Consider the following 22881-nt stretch of genomic DNA (forward strand, 5'->3'; position numbering starts at 1 on the left):
AAAATTCTCATATCACCATGGAATTGGAGTCTTTTTTTTTTTTTTTTTTTTATCTTCACCCGGGGACATTTTTCCATTTTTTGTTCAGATAGAGTGGGAAGGACAGACAGGACGAGAGAGAGAGACAGGAGAGAGAGAGAGAGAGAGAGAGAGAGAGAGAAACATCGATGTGAAAGGGACACATCAAGTGGCTGCCTCCCACACAACCCAACCAGGGCTGGGGACAAACCACAACCGAGGCATGTGCCCTTAGCGGGAACCGAACCCGGGTCTCTCTGGACCACAGGCCAATGTTCTAACCGCTGAGCCAAACTGGCCAGGGCAGAATTGGAGTCTTTAGCTTTTTAAATAGCTATGCCTTTAATTCTTTCCCACCCACCTACACACACCTAGCTGGTATAAGTTTCATCACTAAAACAAAATTTTAAAAAGAAATAAGAATTTGGCACAGTGGGGAACATAGTTGGTACACAAAGCAGAGAGCAGTTCCTGTTTTGTGTCACCATGAAGACACACCTCCCAGAAACTGTCCTGAGATCCCTCCAGAACTAGTGTCTAGGCATCGGCTGGCTGAACTTTCACCTTTCCATTCCCCAAAGTGGAAAGGATTATGTTATTTTTTAATTTTTTTAATCCTCACCCGAGGACATTTTTCCATATTTTATTCAGATATAGTGGGAGGGAGAGAGAGAGAAACATCAACGTGAAAGGGACACAAGTGGTTGCCATTCGCATGACCCAACCAGGACCAGGGACAAACTGCAACCGAGGTACGTGCCCTTAGCGGGAACCGAACCCGGGTCTCTCTGGACAGCAGGCTGACGCTCTAACCGCTGAGCCAAACCGGCCAGGGCTGGAAAGGATTATGGATGAAAAGGGGCCACATACTAAACCTAAAAAGCTCAGGGGAGGCCTGCATGATGGGCCTTACAAACTCAGAGACTGAAAGAAATCACATAGGATGATCTGAACATAAAAATTCTTAACTAAAAGCAGGTCATAGCGGATAGTCACATCCTAGACCTGTAGCTTCCTTGACAAAGGTCAATCTTTACTTTAAATAAGCCTGTCTATTGTCTTTTTGCATCTAAGATAACACCTTTGAAATGTCAGAGTAATTTTTTCTAGACCCCTCAGGGCACAACCTCCCACCAGAGCAGGAGACCACAGAACCCCTCATTGTTATCTTGTTCCCCAAATACCATCTCAATGTGCGATAAATGTTAATTATTCTGTACCCACCAGTGTAAAAGAAGTATGTGTTTCTCTGTTTTACTTTTTATTCAATCCCAGAGATTTCCAGCTTTGCTTCCTCCCGCCCCCTTAATCTACCACCAATGGATTTCATATAACTCTCTTTACACTCCTGCCTTTGATTCTAATGCATAAAATAAGCTGTAAAACTGCCATTTTTCCAGAGCATTTTCTCAATCCATTGAGATTTTACTTCCTGGCAAATGTCATCAGTTGGGCTCAAATAAACTCATAAAAAGTCTCTACAGGCTTAGACATATATTGCATCAACAAGTTCTGAATTCGGCAAACCAAGTTCAAATCCCAGAGCTACCACTTGCTGTGAAACCTTGGGCAAATTGCTTGTCCTCTCTGAGCCTCATGTCCTCCTTGGTAAAATGAAGAGGTGGATGTATACCTCCCAGGCAGTTCACACCTCAACAACAAACTGTAATTGGACACCTACTCTGATGAACAAGACAGATGGTGTCTCTGGATTGTGGTGCTCATGTCTGATGGGGGAAGCCAGCAGTATATTAGACAAAGTTAGATATGGATGGTAATGAAGAAAATTAACAAACTGAGATGTGCTAGAAAGTGACCAAGGGTCTGGTCTGGTCTGGATGGGGCAATCCAGGAGGGTCGCCCAGAGGAGGTAACCTTTAAGCAGAAATCTGAATGACATAGAGGAGTGAGCAGTAAATAAAGATCACCACACCCCCAGCCCCAAAGCCACACCAGGACTGTAAAGACCCAGCACAGGGTGTAGCAATCAAATGGTTTAAAAAGTGTGTCATTTTTACTTCCTTCCTCAGACATACTGAAATAAACAGGTAAGCAGAGATAGTGAGGCAATTTTGGTCAGCATCTGAAAGAATCCGAAACCAGCTCTACTGGAAACAGGGTGGTGATAAAATCTGGCCTGGCACTCAAGCAGAAACTGTGTTTCACTTACCATAATAAAGACTAAGCATGCCCCAGCCAGTTTGGCTCAGCAGTTAGAGTTTTGGCCCGCGGTCCAGAGAGACCCAGATTCGGTTCCCGCTAAGGGCACATACTCTCACAAAAAAAAAAAAAAATTACATTTTAAAATGTCAGCATCACCTGACAGTCTCATATAGTGAGCCTGGAATGTTTCCATGGGTGATCTGATGTGCCTAGGGCTGAGACACCTTGAAAATCATGTCCTTTATAGGTTAAGATGTATCTCTGAAGCCAAGCTGACCAAATCACCCCACTCTATCACTCACTAACTGAGTGACCTTGAGCAAGTGAGTTAATCTCTTGGGTCTATAAGATTGGTGTGAGGATGAAATCAGTGTTTACTCGGGGAACTGAAGGGTCACCTTCTCCCTTCTCAGTAGTCTATTTCTATTAAGAGAATCAAACCTACAGTGTCTGAGGAGTCCTACATGTTCTAAGACAGGCTTGGAACCACATCCATATATTGCATGAATGTATATTTATCTATTGCTATAAAAGTGACATTTCATTAACAGTAACTCAGTGTATAATTGAGAATGACATCTTCAGCCACCAATGTGCATGAAGAGAATTCTTGCAAACTGAGACAAACTTTTAAATTATTTTCTAAGATAATGTGCTTTTTGAAAAATATAAAGAATGGCTTGAATATTAAACACTTAAGAATTGATTATTTTATGTCATGAAAAAATGATATGCCCTGGTCATGTGGCTCAGTTGGTTAAGCATTATCCATGCATCATAAGATTGCTGATTCAATCCTGGTCAGGGCACATGCCCAGGTTGCGGGTTCAGTCTCTGGTTGGGGTGCATATGGGAGGCAACTGATCAATGTTTCTCTCTCTCTCTCTCATAATATTAACAGTGATTATTTTGACATGTTTGGACTATTGCTATGGATATAATTTTTATTTCTTACTTTTTCTATTTGTATTTTCTTTCATGAAGATATATCATTATGGGAATAAGAAAAATATTTTAAATAAAAATTCCATAAAGGCAAAGGAAAACTGTGATATTTCAGCTTTGATTATATTAAATATCTGCTCATTCCATGTTGCAGTGTTATTTTATTTTACAGCCAGTAAGGTTGCGGGCTTCCAATCTGGGTCCCTGAAATGCTCTGACACCTTAGCAAGGCTACCCCCTATGCCAGAGAGGAGCAAGTCCTGGGGCGTCCACTGTCTCAGGTGCTGAAGAAAGCACGCGCCCCACCTCCCTCTGTCTTCCTCTCACTATTTCAGACCCGTGAGACCTCCATTTTCTGAAACATCTTGGCGAAAATAAAGTCCAGGTCTTACTTCTCTAGGGAAAAAAGAAAAGTGTTTTTTTGTTTTTTGTTTTCCCCCCAGTTCCTAGCTTCAGGCCAGCTTTGCATTAAAGACCCTTGTAATTTTTCAGATGTAATCACAGATATTTTAAATATACTGAATCTTCTAATAATAGAGTTCTTTAACAGCAAGTAGCCACATTTCCCAAAACTTAAATTTAACTTTTATGACTTTAAAACAATTCAAATTTTGGAATGTGATGCAAAAAGAAGAAAAAGGGAGGAAATTAATTCTCACTAAGGACTGAAACTTACCAGATAATGACTCTGTCATGTTGCATGTGCTTACTTATTCAATCTCCACACGGAGCAATGAAGTGGCAATTATTATATAGTAAAGGAGTAGAGGCTTAGAGAGAAATGATGTTCCCCATGCCAAACAGCTAGTAAATAGCAGACTGGGATTGTGACTTTGGGAGCACAACACCAGGGGGTGGTAGATCCAGGGTCATCTGACCCTGACTGCTTCTAGTTACCTGCTTTATCTTCTTTAAAGAGTCATCTTAACCTCATGATCCAAGATGGAGATCCACCTGCCCCATCAATGTTACAAGAAGCAGGAAGGAGAAAGGGGGACTGGGAAGAGACAGTGTTCCAGATTTCTCATAAGGAAGGTTTCCAGAATGACCGCATAACCTTTGACTTTTCCATATGGGATAGGACATAGCCATTTAACCAATCTAGCTTCAAGAAAAGCTTTCAAAATTAATCTGCATTTCATCCTGCCATCTGCCTAGCTAAAAACAGGGGATTCTAAGAGGGTAGAAGTGGATATCAGGATACACAATTAGCTGTCTCTGACACAGTCCACCCTGTTGACTATCAAAACATCCAATGTGTGTTTTTTTTCCTATACAAGGAACACACAACATTCCCAAGGGAGTCAACCCCACCCACCTGCTCCCTCCATTTGTCTCAAAGTCCAACATCTCTGGGTGATGTGCAGTCCTCTCCCTTTAGCCCTGATGTGGGCCTTTGTGGTCTAGAACCCTCTATACTTAAAGACAATTATCACCCTTAATACATCTAAGAGTGAATTAATAACTGGATTATGACCATTTAAAATCCCAATTGAGACTTTCTGCTTCCATTAATGGCAAGCTAGGTTATTTGCATTAAACTTTTAGCTGTTTAAAAACAACTCTTAATGTTGGATACTTTTCCAATTTCTTAAATGAATAAATGACATGAAAAGATGACAAAGAGTTATTAAGACACTACTCAATGAAAATAGAAACCTAGAGATAAAATGAACGTGAATTATACTTTTTGTTCTGAAAGCATTTCTCAAGTTAGGAAAGTGTGAAACTCTGTTTTGGTGACCTCCTGGTGGGGGAAGAAAATCAAACCCCAGGATTACATAAGCAGGGAGGATTGTAAGAACTCTCCTCACATAGTGGAGACTTCAAAAAGCTACACCTCTTAGGGTGAGAGCAAACTGAAATGAAAGAACCAGCAAGTGTGATTTCAGGTTGATTTTTTTTTTTTAATTTTCACCAGAGGGTATTTTACCATTTATCTTCAGATAGAGTGGGAGGGGGAGAGAGAGAGACAGAGAAAGAGAGAGAGAGAGACATTTACAGGTTGTCTCCTGACCAGGGCCAGGATGAACCACAACCGAGGTATAGAGACTTGACTGGAATCAAACCTGAGACTCTGGTCTGCAGGCCATTCGCAGAGCCAAACCAGTCAGGGCAGATTTCAGTTTGAATTAAACTGCCTAACCTGGGCATAGCAAGCCTTGGACTTCATTTAATATAATTCTTAACCAGCAGAGCTCCCAGGACTCCTCTTACAGAAATCTGCCTTCTCCAAATTCTACAAATATTATTTCAAATATGATAGTCATCATCCAGGAAAAGATAAGTAGTCACACAAGAACACTGATCCTATGTGTGAAAACCAACAGAAACAACAATGTAACAGATACAGTTATTGCAATGATCAGGCACAAACTATAAGGCAACCAGGCTTGTTATGTTTAAGTAAACATTGTAACATAGTAACCATAGAAACACTGGGAAAGATCCTGAGGTGAGAAAAGATTAGGCATATTAGGAGGTCAGAACTGAAGTCAGAGTGGCCAGAATTTAGTTTCACTATAGGTTCTCCTGTGCAACTCAGAGCCTCAAATCCATCCTTAAACCTGGTTCCTCTTCTGCTCAAACACCTCCCATGGTTCCCCATTACCCACACTATAAAGACCATGCTTGAGCTCTGGGGGAACCTGTGATTAGCGTGGGGGCCCTAAGGTCTGCTGGGGACACAAGACCCCCTCCACCCAGCCACATCCACTCCCTGGGTCCCCTTAGGCCCTAAGCGCTGACACTGAGACAGAGGTGACAACAGTTTCTTTTCCTGGGAACCTTCAAAGGAAGGTGTGTAGGGTCAGGGTGGATTCCAAGCCAGGCAGCGGAGGGTCACTGACGGCCTGCGCTGAGCGGCTCCACCCGCAGCCAGAGTCCGCCCTCCGCGCGCAGGATCAGCTCCGGCTTCCTGCGCGGCTCCACGGTGTCCGGCAGGACTCGGAAGCGCAGCAGCGTGAGCGCCAGGACCACCTTCATCTCCGCCATGGCGAATGTCTGCCCAATGCAGTTCCTGTGGGCAGGAGGGGGTGGAGGCTCGTACTAAGTCCAGGACCCTAATTTCCACCTGCCTGCGGGGATAAGGAAGGGGGCTAATTGCACTGGGAACCCCAAGTGGGCTAGTAATAGCCCCTGAGCAGCACCACCCATAAGCCATGCCCACCTCAGACACCCGCTGGCCTCACCTGGGCCCCACTGAGAAGGGAATAAACGCCAGAGGTGACCTCTTCTGAGGTGTTTCTGGATCAAAGCGGAAGGGATTGTATACCTGGAGGTGAAGAGAGGCAGGCCTGCTGGATGGGATTTCTCAGGACACCCAGACACCCCCAGAAAAGACATGTGGATACAATGGACGGGGAGTGTCTGATTTCCCGAGGTAAGATCCCTCCCCATCACCAGGTCCCAGGATGGAAAGGGGGGAGGAGCAGCACCTCAGGGTCCCGCCAGACTGACGGGTTGTGATGAACCCCAAAGATGCTGATGGCACAGATGTTTCCTATGGGGGAGGAAGGGGCAGTCAGGGCAAGGTTTCCGCTGATAAGACGACCACCCTTCTCTCCCTGTCATTGCCAGCACCTTTGGGGATGACCCTGCCATCAGGAAGCAAGACATCCTGAGTACAGCAGCGGGAGATGACCGTGACTGGGGGGTGCAAGCGCAGACTCTCCTTGATGCACATGGTCAGGAAGGGCAACTGGGCCAGGTCGTCCCTAAGGAACCCCCACAACAGTTATCCAGGGAGCAAATCCAGAAACATCCCCAGTCCTCCTTCTACCCCTGGAGGTCCTCTCCACACCTCATTCCTATAACAAAATAAATTCCAGATGAACCAAAAATTTGAGCATTAGAAAGTCAAAATCACAAAAGTTGCTAAAGAAAATGTAGGCTGGTGTTTTCAGAACCATTTCTGAGCAAAACACAACACTCACAGGGTATTCTTAAAAGCATTTGTATATTTGCATAAAAGTTTTTTAAATTATATAATTTCCTTAGAGCAAATTTTATATATATGATGGACTTAGAAGATTATTTGAATAAGTAAGACCCACTCCATACTCTAAGGTGGGATGACCTAATGTGAAAGTATCAGATATATTAACTGATATATCAGTTAATCAACATATTCAATGCAATCTGAGAAACATCTACTTGTAGTCTTCTTGGAACTTGATTGTTATTCAACTTGAAAGAATTAAAGTTCATTAAGATATAGGTCAATTTAAAAAAATAAAAGATCAAAGAAAGAAAAATCAATCTACCAGATATTAAAACCCATCACAAAAGCAGAGCAATAAAAAAACAGTGTGGTATTGTTGCAAGAACAAGAAAACACCCGTGGAACAGAATAGAGAGCTCGGAGACTACAAGAGAATAGGTGAAAGTTTAGCACCTGGTAAAGGAGGTCCCACAAGCCCCTGGGCGATGGATGGATAGTTTGGTAGAAGGTTCTCAGACAACCAATGATGTGGAAATAAAACAAACGAGATTCTTATCTACTCCCTATGCAAGGGGATGAGTGTATTAACTAACCTTATTGTACTCATTATGCAACATACACGTTTATCAAATCATCACATTGTATACCTTGAACTTACACAGTATTATGTTCACTATATCGCCATAAAGCTGGGAGAAAAACATTTCTCCATCTCACAGAACTGCTGTGCTGAGAAAAGCCTTGAAGTTGACAGCACTACCTCCAAAGTGTTTGTCCAGTCTAATATCTCTTTTCCGTCCTCCAGCCCTTGGCCCAGAATCTGACCCCAGCCCCCCAGGGCCCAGCTCATCCCCTCCAGTTTCCCCTGTAGTTGCAAAGAGATGTTTCTTATGCCCATATCTGACCTCTCTGCTGCTCAAACATCTCCCATGGCTTCCCATTGCCCTACATTAGTCATGGTTCTCCCTTCAAGAAAGAGCCTGCTTCCCTGGCCAGTTTGGCTCAGAGGTTGGAGCATCAGCCTGTGGACCAGAGAGTCCCGGGTTCGGTTCTCACAAGGGGCATGTACTAAAAATGAAAGAAGAAAGAAAGAAAGAAAGAAAGAAAGAAAGAAAGAAAGAAAGAAAGAAAGAAAGAAAGAAAGAAAGAAGCTGCTGTACAGCTGCAAGGAGAACAATCAGCTGACAGCTTCCAGCTGTAGGGTCTCTGGGCCCTGCTGCAGCATTCATGCCAAGGCTGCACTTACTCGGGCAGCCCCTAACCAATGACTGAGCACATGGCCACTGCCTGACCATTTCTGCCCAGTGTGAGACCCTAGTGGCAGCATCCCTGACCGTTTTTACCTTTTATCCAATATCCAAAGAATTTTATCCAAAGAATTGAAATGATACCCTTAGAATCTCTTAACATGGTTTCCAAAGCACTCCAAGGAGAGCTTTCATTTCCAGTTCAGCCTTATCTGGAGCCCCTCTCTTTCTTCAAACTGGAAATGTCACAAGCATCCGGCTACCTTTACTTCCTCCCAAACATGCCAGGCTCACTCCTGCATGCCTCTGTCCTGGCCTTTGCACAAGCTATTCCCTGGCCAGGAGCATTGTTCACTCAGTGTGGTGAATACATATTTACTGTTTCACTACCCAGTTTCACCTCCTTTCCTCTCAGCCCCAGCCTTGCCCAGGTAGGACTCAAATGGAACAAGACACTGAATTGGGAAAAGGCAGTGTGGACAGGTTTACTGAATGAGAAGATGGATGATTTCTTTACCTCTAAAGATTTCCTGGGAATCCCTGGAATATACTATTAGGTGGGAACAAGAGAAAAGAGCAAAAATTAGGGGAGTGAGGGTCTTTGGGGGAAAATTACAACTTCATGCAGAAATGCAAGGGAGGGGCCCTGGCTAGGTTGGCTCGGTGGTTGGAGCGTTGGCCTGTGGACCAGAGAGTCCCGAGTTTGGTTTCCGCTAGGGGCACGTACCAAAAAAAAAAAAAAAAAAAAAAAAATGCAAGAGAGGGAGGGGGGAGAAGTTGATTTACTGAAAGCCTGCTGGGCGGCATCCGTTTTACACATGTTGTTGCAATTCTCTAAGTAGCCTGTGGGGGAGACATTCACACACACACACACACACACACACCCAATTTACAGAGGAGAAACGTGGCATTCCCAAAAGGAAACTGATTTTATTAAAGTCACATAGCAAGTTAGTAGGGCAATAAATGTGAACACTCAGATTTTTCTGTCCTAAAAGCTGTCAAACTTTCCCTTGCTATCCAGACTGGATACCAAACCCTGCCTCTGGGCTCTGCTTCCATTCCCACTAAATGGGATGACAGAATGACAGAATCAACAAAAAGATCTTCACATCGGGAGCAGAGCCAAAGAGACCGCCTCAGGAAGAGACCTCACTCACCATTCAATCTCTACAGGTTCCCGGTCCCTCAGGAGCTGTTGCACCTCCTGCCGGCAGCGTTCCTGGTATTCTGGGTGCTTTGCGAGGTTGTACAGGACCCAGGAGAGGCCGCTGGCTGTGGTGTCATGGCCTGAGAGGCAGTCAGACAGGCTTGGGTGTCTGGGCTGCTTGAATACCAGAAGATGGGCAGTGCTCTTCTATTAAGACCCTTAGGGAGGGTAGGGAGGGTGGGGTGGAATGGGGTGGCCCAGGGCCTACCTGCCAAGTACCTGGGATGGAGAGACCTCACCACTTCTGTAATCCCACACTGGGACCCTTACCCTCAAACATAAAGGTATCAGCCTCAGCTCGGATGTCCTCATCTGACAGTTCCTTCCCATTTTCATCCTTGAGAAAGGGCAAGATAACTTGAATCACACCAGCTCTGAGGATGCCTGAGTCTAACCTGAAACAGTCCCTGAAGCTATATCATCCAAGCAGGATCTTTCCCTCCTCATCTCCAAAGCTCACCCCACATGCTTCCTCCATTGTCTCCTGTCTCCTGCCTCTCGCCTCCTGTTGACTCCTTCCAGACAGCCTTCTACACAGTCATGTCTACAGTTTATCTCTGACCCATTCCTCCATTCCTCAAGCACCCTCCATGGCTCCCCAGTGCTCTCTGCTTCAAGTTCAAGTTCTTTGATCTGATATTTGAAATTAATGTCCATTTTATCTCTTGAATTCAGATCCTGGAGAAGCCCACCTTGGCCAGAAGGAGCACATCAATGAAGTCCAAAGTCTTAGCTTTAGCCTTGGCTTTGAGGAAGTCATGGGAACCCTGGCTAATAAGGGTGCGACGCCGGTCTTGGATGATGCTGTCTGTGAAGTTGTGCACCAGGTCACAAGCCCTGCGGAAGCGCCACCCATCGGGGGTGAGGTAGTACAGGAAATCCATGCGCAAGAATATCTGCTGGGCTCGTTTTGTCACCAGGGCACTGAGCTCCAAGATGGCAGCAATATATTCGCTGGGATACCTGCAGGACCAAGCCAGTGAAAGCATCTCCTTAACACACATGAAATCCTTGGAGGCCCTCCCAGCCAGAACCCAAGACCATGTTCAATCCAGAAAAGGATGCCGTCCAAACATGCTTATATCTCTATGAGCTGCCTCATGTCCTAGACCCTAGGACAAAGCTTAGGAATCATGCTCATCTCCTCTCTCTCCTATGCAATATCTGCCCCTACCCATTCTGCCTCAATTTCTCTCAAATATGCCCGATTTTTTCCACCAAGCTCAGTCCTCTTCATGGTCTCCTTGCATCCTGTGTCTACACAACATCAACCATCTCTAGACTCAGATGTCTAAGCTCAGCTTTGACCACAACGCTCATCTGTACAAACACCTTCCATGGCTCCCTGAAAACCTCAGGATAAAATTCATAACTCTTTGCTTAGCTTTTGAATGTCACTAAGATCCAGCTCCTGCCAAGCCCTCCAACCTCATTAGCAGGATATCTCCTCACTGTTACACACCCTCTGCTCATTATAGCCTCCTGGCCTTTATCAAACACTTTTACCCACCTGAAAAAATTGCTCATTTTCTTTCCCCAACCTTATCCTTGAATGTCCAGCTCTGACCCACCTCCTACAGGAAGGCCGTTATGATTGTCCTGGTCAGCCCTCCCTCCATCTACTCCCTTGGGTCCATGGCTCATGTTCCCAGGCTCTGGGCAGAGACTCACTCCTGGCAATTGCTGTCAAAACTGAAGACACATTTCTGCAGACTGTCCAGGGTCATGAGACTGATGTGTTCAAACATGTCCAGACGGGTGCCGCCCTCTGAGGCCAGGCGCTGCCACTTGGCCTGGACAGAGAAGGAGACAGAGCTGGGGCTTCACTGAGCCCTTCCCCAACCCCAACCACTTGGATGGAGTCCCTCAGACCCTGCCTTTTGGTCCTCTGCCCCAGGCACTTATCCCCAGGGAGGACCAAGCTTGAGTGGAAATGACCCCATGTCTGGGAGTCAGGAGACTTGGGTTCAAGGTCATTGTCCTCCTCTGGGCTCCACCTGTCAAATCTTCAGTAAAGTTAAGATAACCTGTTTTGGCCCTGGCCGGTTTGGCTCAGCGGTTAGAGCGCCCACCTGCGGTCCGGAGAGACCCAGGTTCGGTTCCCGCTGAGGGCATGTGCCTTGGTTGCAGTTTGTCCCTGGCCCTGGTTGGTCGTGCGGGTGGCAGCCACTCGATGTGTCCCTTTCACGTCGATGTTTCTCTCTCTCTCTCTCTTCCTCTCTCTCCCTCCTACTCTATCTGAACAAAAAATGGAAAAATGTCCTCAGGTGAGAATAAAAAAAAAAAAAAAAAAATATAACCTGTTTTGGTATCAGACAAACCAGGTTAAAATTCTTTTTTTTTTTTTAATCCTCACCCGAGGACATTTTTCCATTTTTTGTTCAGATAGAGTAGGAGGGAGAGAGAGGAAGAGAGAGAGAGAGAGAAACATTGACATGAAAGGGACGCATCGAGTGGCTGCCTCTCGCATGACCCAACCAGGGCCAGGGACAAACTGCAACCGAGGTACATGCCCTCAGTGAGAACCGAACCTGGGTCTCTCTGGACCGCAGGCTGACGCTCTAACTGCTGAGCCAAATCGGCCAGGGCCAGGTTAAAATTCTTGATCACCACTCATAGCTCACTTACTAGTTAAGTGAACTCAGCCAAGCTCCCTAACCTCTCTGACTTTCTGCTTCATCATCTGTAAAATGTCCATAATAATCATCTCTACTTCATAGCGTTGTTAAAATTACATTATACAACATGTGCCATGGAATTGGCACATCATGTTTGGTATACAGTAAGTGCTAAGTAACTGTTAGCTATCGTCATCATCGTCATCATTATCATAGTGGTAGGTGACTTCAAAAATGTTCCCAGCCCTGGCCAGTTTGGCTCAGCAGTTAGAGCGTCAGCCCGTGGTCCAGAGAGACCCGGGTTCGGTTCTCACTAAGGGCATGTACATCGGCTGCAGTTTGTCCCCGGCCCTGGTTGGGTGGTGCAGGAGGCAGCCACTCGATGTGTCCCTTTCACGTCAATGTTTTCCTCTCTTTGTCTCTTCCTCTCTCTCTCTCCCACACTAGCTGAACAAAAAATGGAAAAATGTCCTTGGGTGAGGATAAAAAAAAAATTTTTTTTTCCCGTTTCTTTGTCTCTCCTATATGCTCTTTTTGATGAGACAGTGCAATTTTTCCATTAGGAGGCAGAACCTCTTTATCCACCTCTTGAATCTGAGCTGGATGTGGGACTTGCTTCAGCCAACAGAAAAAATGGAAATGATGGTGTGCTAATTCTAAAACCAGGCTTCAAGAGATACTACATGTTTCTGCTCCTTCTCTTGGAATGTACTCTCCACTATGCAAGTGAGGCCAGGCTAGCTTACCAGAAAAAAAGACAAATGCAGGAGTCCATTCGTATGATCAAAGCCATCCTAGACCAGCCAATAGCTAGTCAAGCCCCAAACATGTGACAGAGCTGAGCCTGAATCAGCAGAGCTGTCTACTGAGCCCAGCCCTGACCACAGACATTGTGTGATTCCAGCCAAGACAAGAACTACTCAACTGATCCATCACCTCATTAGCAACAACAAATACTAATTAATGCTTTCAAGTCCATGAGTTTTTGTTTTTTGTTTTTTTTAATATAATTTTTTTGTTTTATCCTTACCTGAGGACATTTTTCCATTTTTTGTTCAGATAGAGTGGGAGGGAGGGAGAGAGAGAGAGAGAGAGAGAGAGAGAGACATTGATGTGAAAGGGACACATTGAGTGGCTGCCACCCACACGACCCAACCAGGGCCAAGAACAAACTACAACCGAGGTACATGCCCTTAGCGGGAACTGAACCTGGATCTCTCTGGACCCCAGGCCGATGCTCTAACCACTGAGCCAAACGGGCCAGGGCCAAGTCCATGAGTTTTAAGGTGGTGACTTATGCAGAAAAAGTTACTATTGAGGCTTGAATTTAGAGGCTTCAGTGAGCAGACTAGAAATTAAAGCCTTCTGAGCACTAGTGCCAGGAACATGATTCCATTACATCACCTTGACCACCTTTAAAAAGGGATTATTGCCCTGGCCAGTTTGGCTCAGCAGTTAATGTTGGCCCGTGGACCAGTCACAGGTTTGATTCTGGCCAAGGGCATGTACCTTGGTTGTGGTTCAGTCCCTGGCTGTCTCTTTCACATCAATGTTTCTCTCTCTCTCTGCACCCCAGGCCAATGTTTCTTTCTCTCTTTCTCTCTCTCCCTCCCTCCCTTCTACTCTACCTGAAGATAAGTGAAAAAAAAAAATCCTCGGATGAGGATTAAAAAAAGGGGGGAGCAATTTGTTTTTAAAAATCCTCACCCAAGTACTTTTTTTTTTCTTCATTTATCTTCAGATAAAGAACAGGAGGGAGAGAGGGAGGAAGAGAGAGAGAGAAACATCGACGTGAGAGAGACACATCAACTGGCTGCCACCCACACAACCCCAACCGGGGCCAGGGACAAACTGCAACTGAGTTATGTGCCCTTAGCAGGAACCAAACCTGGATCTCTCTGGTCCGCGGGCCAACACTCTAACCGCTGAGCCACATCAGCCAGGGCAGGGGGGTGGATTATTACCTCAATTGTACAGATGAGGAAACTGAGGCTTTCAGATGGAATGCAATGGCCCCAAAGCCATCCAACAGAGCTAAGACGCCAAACCATATGTATCTGAAGCCAATCCTTATTTCCCAAGGCTCCTGCTGGGTCCCTGGGTTTAAGGAACTCACATGCATGATGTCTGTGCTCTTATTGAAAATCTTCACATAGGGCTTCAAGATGTCAAAGTGGAAGGCAGGTGTCAACATGCGGCGGTGGTGGCTCCACTTGTCACCAGCACTCAGCAGAAGCCCATCCCCTAATACAGGCAACCACAGGGAGTGGACAAGGACAGTGCCTTCCCCTGGTCCCCCAAGGGTGTCCCCAACCCTCTTCACCCTCAGTTACTCACCCAGCCAGGGCTTCATGAAGTTGTAAAAAAACATATCCTTGGGCGCAATGGTGGCTGACATGAATGAGAACCATCAGGGCCATGGAGGGGGGAGGAGAGGAACTTTTGGTGTAGGGAAGGAGGCTCCCACCCAGGGGTCTGCATTCCCCCTCCAAGCCCAGCATAGCAGAAATGGGACAAGGGCAGAGGAAACAGTGAGGAGAGGGGAGGTATGGGGGGACCAGACCAGGCTGCAACAGAGCAGGGCAAAGGCAGAGCCCAAAGACACACTCCTACATGCTTAGACACACCCCAACATGGCACAACATGCTTCAGCACACCTTGACATGACTCCTATGTGATTTGACATTATGCACACCAGAGCACAGCCCAGTGCTCTACAGAATGCCTTTACAGGGACCTAGGACACCCCATCTGCCCCAGCACTCTCTGACATCTCCTGGGACATCTGATATGGTCCCAACGTGCATGGCATGCCCTGGCATAACACAGCATGCTCTGACATGGATGCAAAGACAATCTGACATGACCTCAGTGTGTCCCACAAACAAACGGGCCCCAGGCAGGACTTAAATAGGGTCCCATTAATGTCTCAGACATGGCTCAGGTGTGACCCTGACTTTCTCAGTACTCTCCTCCACCGTACACCCAGCATTAAGTGCTTAGGTCAGGGGCTCCTCTGTCCTTACAGAGACCAGAGGATGCTGCCCTCCTAGATACTGAGCTCCACTCACCATAAAGAGCTGCCACTGCTCCCTCTAGACCAGCCACCCAGGGCCTACCAGACACAATACTCAACCTGGGGTCATCCTTCTTCCCATCCCAAATCACCTTCTAGCTTACGGTCCTTCCCATTAGAGGCAGCCAGGGCAGCTGAAAACAGAACTAAGAAGAAAGCTTCAGCATGCTCTGTGGCCTTGAGAAGTCACTACACTTTTCTGAGCCTCGGTTTCCTCACCCAGGAAATGCCCACCTAGCAAGGATGCTGGTAGATGGACATCTGGTATCTGCCTGTCCAGTGTTTATCTCCTTTTCCTGGAACCAACACCCCATCTGTCCTCCACGCTTAGTCCAAATAGTTAAGAGGGTGGCCATGCCAACCCATCTTCTACTCCAGAGCTAAGAATATGACCCTGAGCCTTGGCAATCCATTCACAATTATTAGACGAGAAATTGGTCTCTGTAACCCAGGTCAGGCCAATTTAAGTAGTACTGCCATTTTTCCTGGGTCTGTAGGGAATGAGCTCACATTTCCATGGCGATTGAGCTCTGGGACTCATTTTCACCACATGAAAGTGAAGCTTGCACAGACGAATACAGAACTATGAGATGAAGACAGATTTCCAATGGTATTATTTGAACACCTGGATCCAGCCATGCCTGCAGACAACCCTCTCTGAGCTTTTCAGTCAATAGATCCCCTTTCTTTACTTAGACCAACAGTGTTGAGTTTCTGCCACTCAAAACTGAAAGAGACTTTGGCAACTAGAGAGAGCCAGGGACCTTCTCAGAGTCACTCAGCAGGTTAGTGTCACAGTCATGGTCTCTGTCATTGTTGTCCATTCCCTTGCTCAACCTGGTCTGTCCAGGGGTGGGAAGGGCTGGGAGCAGAGGCAAGAGAGAGGCTGGGTTTGAGAGCTCCTGGGATAAATACCTGGGGCCTGGAGCAGGGGGGCAACAAACTTAGGGTGGACAAGCCGCAGGACAGGGTAGAAGGGCCCAACCCACCAGAGGTGGATGTCACGAAAGTGGTGGCCCAGCTCCTCTATCAGCCGCAAGCCCTCCTCATTGCTCTTCACCTGGGAATGAGTGGGGGTGAGGCAAGGCCTGGCAGGGAGCCTCAGATGCTACAACTGCCACTGTACCCCTACCCACCACACCACACTCACCCCCTTAACTTCTTCTGTCTGGAATATTGGTCTCCACCTGTTTACACCTCACTAAATCAGCTTCTCTTTGTTGGTCTCTGTCTTTTTTTTTTATGTCTATCTACTTATATGCCTCTTTCGTATCCTCACTATCTTTATTTCTGTTTTTCGTTAGGAGATAGATAAGTATATGGTTAGATAGATAGATAGATAGATAGATAGATAGATAGATAGATAGATAATAGATGGATCGATAGTGGATGGAAGGAAAGGAATAGCCCACTCAGAGGACCAGAGGTGAGAGAGCCAGCACCTGGCTATGAGCAGCAAGAAGGAGTTCCATATACATGTAATCTATCAAGCAGGGCAACAAAAGTGGGTAAAGCCCAGCTGGTATGGCTCAATTGGTTGAGCATTGTCCCATGCACCTGGAAGTCACCAGTTCAGTTCCTGGTCAGGACACATGCCCACATTGCAGGCTCAATCCCCAGTGGGGGGCATGCAGGAGGTGCCAATGGATGTTTCTCTCTCACTTATGTTTCTATCTTTATCTCCTTTTCCCTTCCTCTCTCTGAAATCAATAAAAACATTTTTAAAAAGAAAAAACGAGTCAGTAGAGGCAGGGGATTGATTCTGATGGTACTAGGGGGCCATGAAGTACATGGAGATGAGAAACAGATAGAGACTTGGAGAGATGAACAGAGAAATAAGGGCAGAGAAAGAGTAAGGGAGAGACAGAGAGAAGAACACATGCAGAGACTGGTAAACAGAGGGAGTAAGAGAAATAAGAACATACACAGATGCACACATATCTGTCTTCTGTTTATACATATATATGCATGTATATATCTATATATATGTATGTATGTACCTATCTATTTATATCTATCTATCCATTTATCCATCATCTATCTATCTATCATCTATCTCTATATATCTATCAATCTATCTATGATCTATCTATATCTATGACCTATCTATATTTATCAGTCTATCAATCTATTCATCTATCATCTATCTATTCATAATCTGCTTATCTATCTATTCATCTATCATCTAATTATCTATTCACCCATCCATCCATCATTTTTTTTCTATTATCTAGCTATGTATTATATATGTACCCATCATTTCTCATAGTGCATCCTGTCTATCTATCTATCTATCTATCTGTCTGTCTGTCTGTCTGTCTGTCTATCTATCTCTCTCTCTCTCCTGAAGCTATGGACACACCTATTAATCATACCATTTACAAATGAGAAACTGAAGTCATGTATCCCAAAAGGGGAAGGAGGGTGGATCACCTTCTGGTGAGGCATCCTCTCCAGTTCTTCAGAATGCTCTATCAGAGCCTGACAAATATCTCAGGTGCTCCAAGCAGGTGAAATAAGTGGTTTTCACTTTGTGACCTGCTCCCTGCTCTCCAAGGACCCTGAGGCACTTGATGAGATTGCTCATCAAGAAAAGAAGACACATCAAGAGGGACTGGAGGAGGGAAGAGTGCCCAAGGCCATCCTCAGCTCCAAGCCCTTGGAGGGGGTGTCAGAACTATTAACTTTATAACATTCTCACTGCCTCCAGGGCTCACTGAGATCATTTCAAGACCCAGAATCTCAACCAAACTTCCTGATGAGCTTGGGACCTCCTGTTTTGTAATGAGCTTAGAACATTCTGTTCTGTGATAAGCTGGTCAGAGGGAAGGGAGGAGAGGAGCTGGTCACTTATCCCTTTGGCCTTGGATGACCAAGAAAGTTGACTGCAAGTTCACCCAGGCCTAGAACATGGCTTCCAAAATGACATCATCAAATCTTTATTAATTGCCTATTGCATATCAGCTCCTGGCATGGGCACTATAGATATTATGTCTATCCCCCAGTACCACTATCTAATGGGACAAATGAATAGTAAACAAATAATTTGATAATTAACTATTTAAATGTGAGCAAGGCCAAGTCAGAGGTCAAGGTGAGGGGTCAAGCATGGTTTCTAAAGGAAGTTACATTTGAGCTGAAAGTGGGAGGATAAGGAGGAATTGACCAGATAACCACAGGAAGAGTAGTGTTTCCAGTCAAAAGACCAGTATAAGCAAAGGCCCTGGGGTAGGAAGGGCTTGGTTCACTGAGGAGATAAAGCAGGAACTTTGAGTGTCTGAGGTGTGAGTGGGGCTGGTAAGGGCAGGCAACATTTATCTTTATCTTCAGAGTGATGGGCAGTCATCAGTTTTTAGCCCAGAAGAAATATGATCTAAACTCAATTTCAGAAAAATCTCTCCAAAGCTAAAGAGAGAGAGAGGATTATAGGGAACAAAAGCTGAAATGAGGAGACCAGAGAGGGAGCTGGGAGAGGCTTCCATAGAAAGATGATGGTGAATGGTGCCAGGAGTGGCAGGATGATTCAGAGAGGGGACAGACTGAGGAGAGGTTATGGAGCCAGCACAGATAGATGCGATGAAGGACCAGATGTGTAGGTAAGAGAAGAGAAAAGCCAGGGGACCCTAAAGCATGGGAGGTGGACAACTGTATGATGAACTAGACTTAGGGTGGGGGTTAGGATTGGGGATGGAGCTGTGATCTCAGATTCTGACTTGGTGGAACAAGATATTTATGAGACTCCCCTCACTCATAATGAGGAGGGGAGGAAGAGGCTGGACACACAACCTCAGACTCAGGAGAATTGTGAACTTGGAATTTACTTATGCAGGGGACTAATGGTCTACTCAAGAGTTGGAGCCCTGGGTAAGGAGATGGCCTTGGGAGAGAGAAGGGGGGTTAAGACACTGGGAGAATCCCCACATGGAAAGGTGGGGTGATGGAGGAGCCGAGACTGGAGTCAGAGGAGTCACAGGGAGGTAGAGAAAGACTAGGGCAGGAACTTGTCCTGGAACCAAGAGAAAAAAGAGGTTTAAGATGACAGAGCTGTCAGCAAGGTCAGAGAGTTGCTCGGAGGTGAAGGAGATGGGATTTGGGACCTGGGGTTCATGTTCATCTCACAGGAGCATGGTAGGGGTGGGTCAGACAGGGAAATGGAGGCAACAAGTGAAGACAAGTCTTTGTCCATGAGGAGAAAGCAGAGCAACCAGACAAGAGGTTTCGTGCAGCTTGGGGTGCACTGGAGGTGGGCAGGTGGGGATTTAGCTGTCACTCTGTGGTCCTATTTCATGACCTTCTATAGCATCATTATGGATAACAGATCAGAGGATGAGGTGATTGAGCTCAAACAGGCAAAGGTTGTCCTTCAAGGCCAAGAAGGAAACCTCGATTGGCAAGAGACTTCAGCCCATGTGTAAAGGATGGAGCCAGAGCTAAATGTATCCAAGGAAATGAGGTCAGAAGAAGGCTGTTGGGCTGGGCCATAGAAGGGCCTGGACATCCTGGTATGGTGTAAGATGGGAAAGGAAGAAGAAAGAAGCTGGAAGAAAGAGAGGGTTCTGGTCAGAGAACCCACAGGTCAGTGACTTTGGAGGTAGTGCCTTTATAGGTGACGACAAAGTCCAAAGTATGATTGTGGCAATAGGGGGTGGATGCCAGATGAGCAAAGGGCCTCTGGGGATAAAGCTGGAAATGAGGAAAGGGAGCCAAGAGCCTCCTCTCGGGAAATTTCGCCATGAGGGCAGAGGCGAAAGGTAAAGTGGTCAACTTTGATCTAAGTTGGGCAGTGGGGCCACTGATATATCTGGAGAGTGGAAGGTAAGATATAAAACAAGAAAAGGGGAGAAGAAGAGACTGACTACACCTCTCCTTCGGCCCAGCTGTGCTTCCTGTGGGGCAAGGGATGGCGGAGGTCACAGTTAAATCCTTTGGAGAAGCAGAGGTCCAGAGAGGAGCGGACACTGGCCTGAGGCCAACAGAGATAGGCCAGGCAGGGAGCGGACCTTGAGGGGGTCTCAAGTCCAGTCTTGGAGACTGTGGGCATACCAAGAGACCTGGCTCTGTGCAGCCCACCCTGAGAAACCCTCAGAGGTGGACTGATGGGGAAAGACAGGTAGGAATGTGATTCAAAGTGGGCTTGGGGTGAGGAAGGGTAAGAACATAAACGGTTTGGGGACATGGAGTGCACAAAGGAGAGGAACACACCTAGTAGGGGTGAGGAAAGAGGGTTCCCTCACTTCTCTGCTGTCCCAGCCCCACCTCTGAGCCCCATTCCCACCCTCTGGGGAGTCCTTCTGAAATGGGTAGAATAAAATGTCCCTAAAAATTGCTCCGAGAAAATGTCCTGGCCAGTTTGGCTCAGTGGTTTGGAGCATCGGCCTGCGAACCAGAGAGTCCCAGGTTCGGTTCCTGCTAGAGGCACATACAAAAATGAAAATAAAAAAATTGCTCTGATTCAAGCCCAACCAGAACTATGGCAGTTATCAATAGGTAGCTATAAAACAATGGTTCTGGAATTACTCTGACTTCTTTTAAGTTTGTTTTTCAGATCTAAAGCCAAGCTACCAACCACAGAGACAAATTCAATACCTGGTCAGGAAAGTCCCTTCCTGCACCCCATAATAAGTGCTGCACAATCCCAGAATGCTTTGTTTCAGTGACATATACTTGGATATCAGTGTTCATATACCTGGACATCAGTGTTTCAGAAAAGGGAAAGCCTGCTAACCTATTCCCTGATTGGTTAACCCCAGTGATTTCTGTGTCCTCAAGCCCTAAAATACTCTAAGCCCCACATTTGGGGCACAGAACCTGAAACCCTATCTGAGCATTCTCTTCCTCTGCAAAGCCTCGATAAATCTGCCTTTGCTTTTATTTGTGTCCCTTGTCTAAATTCTTTTAGATGGGAAGACAAGAAACCAAACTTGTGAGTAACAAATCTAGCCTGATACCCCAGACTTGTCTTGATGCCCACACTCACCTGGCCCAGATGACCCCAAAACCAGTTCCGCTTTGGGGGCTGCGGGAAACATCGGAGGCGGTGAGCATTGTCATAGAAGGTGTAGGCCCGGGCCAGGAAGCGAGCCAGGAGCCAGGAGCCCCCAACCAGCAGCAGGAGTAGCCACGGGGAGGCCGCCAGTGGCCCCAGTCCCTGCCAGGACAGGCTCAGCTGCAGCATCTTGCAAGGCAGACAGAGGGTGAGCTCCTGAGGCCAAAGACAGGGCTGGTAATGGTGAGCTCAGAGGCAGAGACCAGCTTACAAACAGAGGGAGAGGGCCAAGGGTGTGAGGCATAGGGACACAGAGGGGCAGGTGAGTGCTGGGGACAGGACAGGGAGGGCTCAGAGATTGGCAAATGGGGGCTGAGGAGGGGAGACCCAGGGAAATACAGGGAATACAGAGAAAGAGGGAGAGAGAGACAGAGACAGAGAGAGGGAGACACAGAGTGGAAGAAAGACAGAGGGAGACAGGGAGAGAGAGACAAGGAGACAAGAGAAAGAGAAAAGACTGATGAAGAACCGCCCAAAATGAATCAGCAGAAGGTTGCCAGGGCAGCTCCAGTTACAAGGAAACCACCATCCCCATTCCCAAGCCACTCCCACCCCGACAGCTTGCTCCTGGGAGCCATCATTGCTGTGGCCCTCCCCACCCCAGGCCAAGGACCCTCAGCCCCCTCAGCCTCAGCCTAGTACCTTCTGCCTGGAGCACCTTCTCCCACACAATCTCTTCCCCTCCTCCTGAAAAGTCTTTGTCCCTGGCGACCTCTGAACTGGAGGAGGCTGGACTTGGCTGAGTCAGCCAATCCCTGCTTGCCTGGCTGCTTCCTCTCTGGTGGCAGTCACCCAAAGCATGAAGGCAGAGAGGAACAAGTTCAATGTCACAGGGTGTGGGTACTGGAACCTCTGGACTCAGGACCCCTAGTGGGATTAGGGGGGTAGGTTGGAGGGTAGGCAAAGGTGACTCTCAGCTCCCAAGTTTACTTCTTCCCCTACCCTGACAAGGCTAGGGTTCAGCAGGTAAAAGTTTGAACTTGATTATTTAGTTGCCAAGTGGGCCTCGTCCCAGACATTTCCCGGGCTCCTGCAGGGCACACGGTCCTATCTCCAAACAGCTCAGGACCTGAGCTGAGATGTGCCTGCTGGGAATAGGAACAAAGAAACCAGCCTGGCTGGGGCCTCCCCCATTAGATTCAGCGGTGGAAGGGCCCATTGGAAAGAGGGCACCTGAAGATGAGTGGGGCAGGTCTGTGGGGCCATGAGAAGAGGGTCCAGGCAGGAGAGGGCAGAGCTAGGAGACCCATAGTGAGTTCTCTCACCCTTGCTCTGGCTGCAGGCTGTGCTGGCCCCTTCGGGGCTTAGTCTTTCCTTCTGGGATGAGCACTTGAAAGGGGTCACATCTTACCCAACTCCTTCCCAAATTTCTCTGTGAGTGGGTCTCAGCCCCTATGAGTTCTCCCCATGGTCAGGCTCCAAAATAAAGGTGAATTTGAAGGATGGAGCTGAGTGAAAAAATTGAGACAGACTTTCCTCCTGCACCTGATAGAATATTGGGGAAATGTCCAAACTCCCCCCACCACCCCGCCCCACCTCATTTCTTCCAGTCCTACATGATCCAGCTTCAGGTGGCTGTTTCTGGAGCCTTCAGCAGGTGAGGCACACTGCCCTA

General features: G+C 46.8%; 1 protein-coding gene across 2 annotated transcripts; it reads right to left on the reverse strand.

Annotated features, from left to right (window-relative positions):
• Positions 1 to 5802: 5802 nt before the first annotated feature.
• LOC118643660 (cytochrome P450 4F3-like) lies at positions 5803 to 21970 on the reverse strand. 2 transcript variants are annotated; one of them, XM_036281970.1, is made up of 13 exons: positions 21909 to 21970; positions 21198 to 21422; positions 16136 to 16280; positions 14482 to 14535; positions 14261 to 14388; positions 11198 to 11319; positions 10219 to 10489; positions 9797 to 9863; positions 9477 to 9606; positions 6709 to 6842; positions 6564 to 6628; positions 6318 to 6400; positions 5803 to 6145 (listed from the first exon to the last, which is right to left on the reverse strand). In XM_036281970.1, the coding sequence occupies exons 2-13, from the start codon at positions 21393 to 21395 to the stop codon at positions 5968 to 5970; spliced, it is 1575 nt and encodes a 524-aa protein (XP_036137863.1). In that variant the 5' UTR covers positions 21396 to 21422; positions 21909 to 21970; the 3' UTR covers positions 5803 to 5967. The 2 variants fall into 2 exon arrangements, with proteins under 2 accessions (XP_036137863.1, XP_036137864.1); XM_036281971.1 differs by having other exon boundaries at positions 21198 to 21578; positions 21909 to 21938.
• Positions 21971 to 22881: the final 911 nt, after the last annotated feature.

This window comes from Molossus molossus, unplaced genomic scaffold (assembly GCF_014108415.1).
Source record: "Molossus molossus isolate mMolMol1 unplaced genomic scaffold, mMolMol1.p scaffold_m16_p_4, whole genome shotgun sequence".
Lineage (NCBI taxonomy): Eukaryota > Metazoa > Chordata > Mammalia > Chiroptera > Molossidae > Molossus > Molossus molossus.

Coding starts and splice junctions, on each gene's coding strand:
- LOC118643660 (XM_036281970.1), bottom strand. CDS start 21,395: ATGCTGCAGCTGAGCCTGTCCTGGCAGGGACTGGGGCCACTGGCGGCC. Junction 11,320..14,260: donor AGAGCACAGACATCATGCAT/GTGAGTTCCTTA, acceptor TTCTCTGTCCAG/GCCAAGTGGCAGCGCCTGGC. Junction 6,843..9,476: donor GAACCTGTAGAGATTGAATG/GTGAGTGAGGTC, acceptor GGGGTTCCTTAG/GGACGACCTGGCCCAGTTGC.